Here is a 7,594-nt window from a genome sequence, read left to right on the forward strand (position 1 = left end):
CCTGTTCTTTCTGATGGCTGTTCTGATGGCTCATCGACTTCCTATCTATGTTATAAAAGGCCCAAACTCAGAACAGATGCAGAGATGAGTTTATATAACGGAGCATCTGCTGCAAATGGTGAAACTGAAAACACCAGATCATAAATTGCTGGTGTGTAAAAGAACACGGTGCTTTTCACTGAAACATGCAGCTTGATTTTTATGCACCTGTTAAAAATGTGGGTAGCTAAAGTAGCCAAACAGGTTTAAAAAAGAGGTAGGGTATTCACACTTTGGCCACATAGGATGTTGCATTGATCTCGAGGAGTAAAACAGACTAACGATGACTGCTGCATCTCATCACGCATGTCAAGGACAACAGCTGCACTAACTGATCGAGGTCCTTCAGACTCGCCAGCTGCTAAACCCGCTCTCCGTCCATCATCTGGAAGAACTCATTTCACTGCACGTGACCCAGGAAACTAACAGATTTCTGCAATGCAATGAGAAGACTAGATGATATTGTGCGATATGTTGCTATACGCTTGAGTGCTGGTGTGTGTCCCCTGTTCCTGACGTGGTGGAGTTGGCTGTGTTTTGCTCCACAGGCTGTGGCCCAGGTTATGATACAGTCTTTTCAGTTGTCCTCATGTGCTCTGTTCAACGCTCAGATGCAGGATGTAAGTCTCCACTCTCCTCATGACTCAACCCTCTCACATGTGCCCGTCCGTCACACAAGATACAGAGCAGATGCACACACAAATGCACATAACCGCTGTAATAGCTTAGCTAACTTATAGTTTAGTAATTAAAATAGCATTAGCTAACAAACTATAAAACAGGACAAAATAGGCCATAAAATGATATGCAATGCAGTACGAAAATGCAAGTTGTCAGCTCATCTCTTTGGAAGTTCACTTGAGCCTGTCTAGAATCCGAACACTTTTGTCACATCTGAATTACAGTATATATTTGCTGAGTGAGTCTAGCAGAACTGATCTGATTATGTTCAAGACGATTCCACTGAAGCACATCCCTCTGTAACCGTGCAGTAGTGTTTGAATGTGATGTGGACGGCACATGCGGGCAGGAAGGTGCTCTGTTGTTTTGGAGTGCTGTCGCCTGTGTTGCTGCAGTGTCTCAGTATCTCTTCTATCCGCTCACTCTCTCATACTGTTACTGAAACTCTAGTCAAGTTTCTGTGCGTCACCTGTGCTGCTTTTTTCTCTGTGCCACTGAAGGCCAAGTTTAAAGCAGTCGAAGACCAGGATGACTTTTGAAATGCATAATGAAGATTATTATTATTATTTAATATTATTGTATCAGCTTATAAATGATGTATATGTTAACAATATTGTTGTGGTTAAGTCATATTTCAGTGTTATTATACATGTCCTTGAGGCAGGCTCATATGGATCTGAAATCTGCTCAGGTTTGACAGAATTAGAATTAAATTTGTAAAACTATACAAATACGTTCACTACCACTCAATTGACTGTGGTCAGTAAAAATGGTAGTTTTTTAAAGAAATGTAATACTTTTTATTGAGTTAGATCAAGTGACAGTGAATACATTTCAAACACAGAGGAATGCATTGTTTAAAAAAATATATTTTTACTTTCTATTAATCAAAGAATTGATTTCTAAGAAAAATAAGCAACAACTGTCTTCAACATTGATTATAATAAGAAATGTTTTATGAACAATGCCAAGTCAGCATATTAGAATGATTTATGAAGGATCACGTGACACTGAAGACTGGAGTAACATCTGCTGAAAATGTAGCTTTGCCATTAGAGAAATAAGTTACATTTAAAAAAAAGATATTAATAGAAATGTTATTTTATTTTGTGTTATTATTTTAATATTTCACAATAGTACTGTTTGCACAGTATTTTTGATCAAATAATAAGAGATTTTTTTGCGTTCATTAAATTGTTTGTTCACTTAAGCTTTCAGCAATTGTAGTAACATTTAACCATGTTTTACTCCATCCTGATAATTCCCAAATCAGCAGAGAAAATATGATAAAAATTCAGTCTGGGCCTACCTTAAGGTTATGTTACGCTGTACTGTGACTTTATATGTATTGTTATTCTGTTCTCTAGTTACATCCTTTCACAAATCTTTATCCATTTATCAGGAATTATAAATGTTTTCTCTTTGTTAAATGGTTTAAGTGTGTGACTTTGCTCTTAATGCAGTATTATCAGTGATCTTTGACTGCTTCCTCTTGGAGCATGACCATGTACAGATACTAATTTATAATCCCCGTTGTTTCTATACCCGATTCCTCCTCTTCCTTCCTTTCTTGCTCTCTCTTGTTCTTTCTTCACCCATCTCTCTTAGGAGCAAGAGTTTCTCCAGAAGCAGCAGCAGGAGCTGGATGGAGCTCTGAAGAAGATCATTCAGCAGCACAAACTAGAGATCGCCACTATTGAGAGAGACTGTCTCAACCACAAGCAGCAGCTCATGAGAGGTCAGGTGGCCACTGTAAATATTCTTACATAAATGATAATGGAAAGCATTTGCGGCTGCAGTAAGTCCTTAAATAATTGCACTTCAAACTTTGCTGTTTGATGCTACGAGGAAGTCCTGTAGACCTTTTGTGTTAAATTGTGGTTATTTTCATTATAAATAAATTAGCTGCGCATATGTGGTGATAGATATTTTTTTTTTAGGTCACACTTAAAACTCCAAGCACAAAGGCAACAATCTAAACGTGTTACCTGCTTCTAGAGACAGTAAAGCTTTCTCTACCTGGAATAGTGCTAAACTCCATGTTATTTTCAGACAAGGGTCCAATTATAAAGTTCTCCAGTTCTTTTAAAGGCCAGCCGTATGCCTCTTGAGGAGACACCCAGATCTCATTTGATGAGACATGCATGTGAAAATGATTCCAGACATGTGTTGCGATTTGCCGTCTATGATGTGTAATGAGCTTTATGACTTCATGTCTGCACAACATGTCTAAACCTGCATGGGGTTGAACGGTCTGGTTCTAATGGCCGAGACTTAATCTATTTCCTCTTTTCTTTTGCTCACAAACCTGCAGCTCGAGAGGCAGCCATGTGGGAGCTGGAGGAGCGCCACCTGCAGGAGAAACACCAGTTGCTGAAGCAGCAGCTGAAGGATCAATACTTCATGCAGAGACATCAGCTCCTCAAAAGGCATGACCAGGTGAGACTTGACTGTCAATCTATTCAAAGATGGTTATGTTTTGTAGCCACTCTTTGACAGTTTATTCCCACACAACGGGTCATCAGGAGAAGGAGCAGATGCAGGGCTATAACCAGCGGCTGATAGAGGAGATGAAGAACAGGCAGGCACAGGAAAAAACTCGACTGCCCAAGATCCAGCGCAGTGAAGCCAAGACCCGTATGGCGATGTTTAAAAAGAGCCTGCGGATCACTGGATCGGGAACACCAGAGCAGGACAGAGAGAAGATCAAACAGGTCAGACCCTCGGTCAGGAAGCTTTGGTAAAGATCACAGGAATCAGACGTGTGTTCAAACCTGAGGGTGTTTTCTGCTTTATTTCGAGCAGTTTGCCACTCAGGAGGACAAGAGACAGAAGAATGAGAGACTTCATCAGCATCAGAAGCATGAGAACCAGATGAGAGACCTGCAGCTGCAGTGTGACTCCAACATCAGAGAACTACAACAGATGCAGGTCACATATATAACACACATATACAATCTTACTGTCAACCTCTTTCCTTGGTGCCTGCATTTTCAATTACTGCATTTTCCGGACTATAAGTCACATTTTTTTTCATAGTTTGGCTGGTCCTGCGACTTATAGTCAGGTGAAGGGCTGTCACTTTTAGTTTGAAAATTGACTGCACAATCGGTCGGACCAACCAAAAAAAGTTTCGAAAATGAAAGTAGGGAATTGATTTTAACCGGGCTTGCGCTCCGGTTTGCGAGGTAAATGAGCGGTCATGTGATGTGTTTCGATTAGCACAAGAAAGATGCGAAAATGGATGTTGAGTAGGTGCAACGGAGGTTTGCCTCTGGCGAATATGTTTTGGTTGCACCAGCAACTCAAGCAAAGTCTGAGGTTTGGAAAAGTTTTAACCATGTTTATAATGAGAATAATGAGTGAAAAATGACACACCATCAGTGAGTGCAGGAACGCGATGAAGCCCTCTACAGTGGTTTCAATCATTTTCCTCCACAAAAACATGTAGACTTAGCCTAATTTCTTTGAGTTTAGGTTTTTCAAATTATAACTATATATTCATTGAGTGTTAAATGCATAATGTTGACAGAGTAGCCTATGTACACGAATGTTGGCATTATTCTTTTATTAAATGTCAACTGCTAGTGGCAAAGCAAATCCGGTGAAGTCTTTATCTTAATTTCGTTATTGCCAAATACCCATCTTAATTTTAAATTTATCTTAATTTAATTGGTTAAAAAAGACTCGTTTTATTGGTGCGTTGGTCTATTTATAGGCTAAATGCCTATAAAAAATATTTTATGCCGATTTAGAGTGATGAAATGTTACGATGTTACAGAGGACTTACTTTATTTCTTTATTCCAACTTCCAAGTGGCCTAGTCTACATTAGTTATGAATAAATTATGTTAAAACATGTATAGATGACTCATTCTTGACAAAAGGCAAAAGGGCTGTGTGTGTGCGCGCATATTTTAATGTCGGACTGTAAACGTGTTTGGGCTTTTCGAAAGCTGTCAATCAAAATGTACTTGTTGGGCTCAGGCCGAAATCTGTCGGGCTCGGGTCCTGTCGGGCCTAACTTTTAAGGCCCGATTACAGCTCTAATGCCTATAAATAAGAAATATCGCTGACTTGTGTGTTTCCAGCGCTCTCTTTACGTTCATCTGTTATTTGGCGTTGAAAAAGCAAACGTCTTTTTTTTTTTTTTTACATGGAAAATCGATTTTACAATCGATTCAATGAAGGCTTATGTAAAAATCGAAAAAGCTTTTTTTCACAAAAGTGACACCCCTAGTCAGGTGCGACTTATCAAAATTAATTTGACATGCACCAAGAGAAAACATGACCGTCTACAGCCGCCTACCCCAGAGCGCCCTCCCCCGGCTGTAGACGGTAATGTTTTCTCTTGGTGCTTGGTTCTAAATAAATGCGACTTATAGTCCAGTGCGACTTATATATGTTTTTTTTCTTCATCATGACGTATTTTTGGACTGATGCGACGTATACTTAGGTGTGACTTATAGTCCAAAAAATACGGTACATTTACTTTTAAATTACATTATGCTGCCCTCTATCTTTGGTTGTAACGTCTGATTTGTTGTCTTTTTGCTGTCAGAATGAGAAATGCCACCTCCTGATTGAGCATGAGACTCAAAAGCTGAAGGAACTGGATGAGGAGCACGGTCAGGAGCTGAAAGACTGGAGGGAGAAGCTTCGTCCAAGGAAGAAGGTATTCGGTTTTCATTTCATTCATTCATCATTTCAAGAACGTTTAAAATATAAATCAAACCTATATATATACTCGTATACAATCACCTGCAACTTTATTAGGTACACCTGTTCAATTGATTGGTAACACAAATTGCTAATCAGCCAATCACATGTCAGCAACTCAATGCATTTAGGCATCTAGATGTGGTGAAGATGACTTGCTGAAGTTCAAACCTAGCACCAGAATGGGGACGAAATTGGAATTAAGTGACTTTGTACATGAAATGGTTGTTGGTGCCAGATGGCCTGGTCTGAGTATTTCAAAAACTGCTGATCTACTGGGATTTTCACAAATGCCTTGTTGATGTCAGAGGAGAATGGGCAGACTGGTTAGAAATGATAGAAAGGAAACAGTAACTCAAATAACCACTTGTTAGAAACGAGGTATGCAGAATACCATTTGTGAACGCAGAACACGTCGAACCCTGAGTTACAGCAGCAGAAGGCCACACCGGGTGCCGCTCATGTCAGCTAAGTACAGGAAACGGAGGCTACAATTCGCACAGGCTCACCAAAAAACACAATAACCGATATGAAAATATGCTGCCTGGTCTGAGGAGTCTCGATTTCTACTGCGACATTCAGATGGTAGGGTCAGAATTTGGCATAAAGAACATGAAAGAATGAATCCATCCTGCCTTGTCTCAACAGTTCTGGCTGGTGGTGATGTAATGGTGTGGGGATATTTTCTTGACACACTTTGGGCCCCTTTGTACCATTTGAGCATCTTTTAAATGTCAGAACTTACCTGAGTATTGTTGCTGACCATGTCCATCCCTTTATGACCACCTTGTACCCATCTTCTGATGGCTACTTCCAGCAGGAAAATGCTCCACGTCACAAAGCTCAAATCATCTCAGAATGGTCTCTTGAACATGACAATGAGTTCAATTTACTCAAATGTTTTTTTTTTCTTTCACAATATATGTTCAAAAGAAGATTTTAAGCAAATATTAGAATTAGATCTCAGTACTCTGGAATGATAATGTGCATAGACTTGCACAGACTAGTCGAGTGATCGACTACTTCAACCACTAGTCGGCGCTGTCGGAAACAATCGACTACTCGAGCATGCATCAACCATAATGCATGCACAGAGTTTGCAAGTACACTTGAAATTTCTTATTCCTTGTAGCTGTTACTTTCTATGACTTTGTTGCATGTAAAATTAAAATATGTCATGTAATAATTAGGGGTGTTCCTGAAGCAGAATACTTTATTTGTAATGGCACGGATAATGTCTTCAAAAACTAACAAGGAATAATTCTGCCTGAATATTCGGCTGAAGCGGGCACAGTCTGGTGTTTGCTAGATAACCGTTGAGTCAGGGGATCAGTGCAATATTATACACAGACCACTAAAGTCACATAATTGAGTGTGAAGTGAATGAATGCAAACTTTATGAATGAAAAGAGTGCAAATCAAACACAGCATTGCTGTTTGCTCTCTGTGCATCTCTCAGAAATCAGAGCTTGGCAAGAGTAATGTCACCTATAATAATACATCATAAATGTTTTATTATTTATGTTTATTTAAAATGCAATGATTTAAACCTTAGGCTATGATATGAAACGAATTAATGGAACAAGCATTAAACAGCCGCGTTGTGCGTCAGTCTTTTAAAAAACAAACCAGTTCTCTCTAAAGAGTAGGCTAATAATCAGCTTAGATACAGATACATTTTCTACTTGACCTAGATTTTTGCATCTTTATCTTTTGCTGGTTTGCCTGGCACACGCACATTTGTTTAGGGAAGTTCACAAAAAGACTCGCTTAAAGAGTAATGAAAATGTGCGCACTGAATTGATCCAGTAGTGTTCAAATGATCACTAAACGTTTGCCATGACATCTCTCTGCTTGCATGATAAATATATTTTTAGAAATTAATAATTATTTATTATGGGCCTACTAACTGTATGACGTTCTATCTGAATGCAGATACGAATAATTTTGTGATTGTTACAGATGCAAATACAGATACAAATACTGGCTGTAACATGAAAATTTAAATATGTCATGTCATAAGTTTTTTTTTCATTTTATTTTTTTAAAATATGCAATTGTTGCATTAGGCAATTAATTAATAAGCGTTCATTGATAAGAACTATTTCATGTATATTCATTTACAGTAGCATGAACAGCGAGTAGTCGAGTAACTC

General features: G+C 38.8%; 1 protein-coding gene across 3 annotated transcripts in view; it reads left to right on the plus strand.

Annotated features, from left to right (window-relative positions):
- slka (STE20-like kinase a) overlaps nt 1-7,594 on the plus strand; it is a 32,010-nt gene that overhangs the window by 22,624 nt on the left and 1,792 nt on the right. For 2 of the 3 annotated variants that reach the window (XM_052571934.1, XM_052571936.1), the window contains 5 exons: nt 2,329-2,458; nt 3,035-3,159; nt 3,246-3,434; nt 3,526-3,651; nt 5,281-5,394. In XM_052571934.1, the coding sequence (XP_052427894.1) occupies nt 2,329-2,458; nt 3,035-3,159; nt 3,246-3,434; nt 3,526-3,651; nt 5,281-5,394 (684 nt within the window). Of the gene's footprint in view, nt 1-587; nt 660-2,328; nt 2,459-3,034; nt 3,160-3,245; nt 3,435-3,525; nt 3,652-5,280; nt 5,395-7,594 lie in introns of all 3 variants that reach the window. The other variant, XM_052571935.1, reaches the window with a different exon arrangement.

The sequence above is a fragment of the Carassius gibelio genome, chromosome B13 (genome assembly GCF_023724105.1).
Source record: "Carassius gibelio isolate Cgi1373 ecotype wild population from Czech Republic chromosome B13, carGib1.2-hapl.c, whole genome shotgun sequence".
Lineage (NCBI taxonomy): Eukaryota > Metazoa > Chordata > Actinopteri > Cypriniformes > Cyprinidae > Carassius > Carassius gibelio.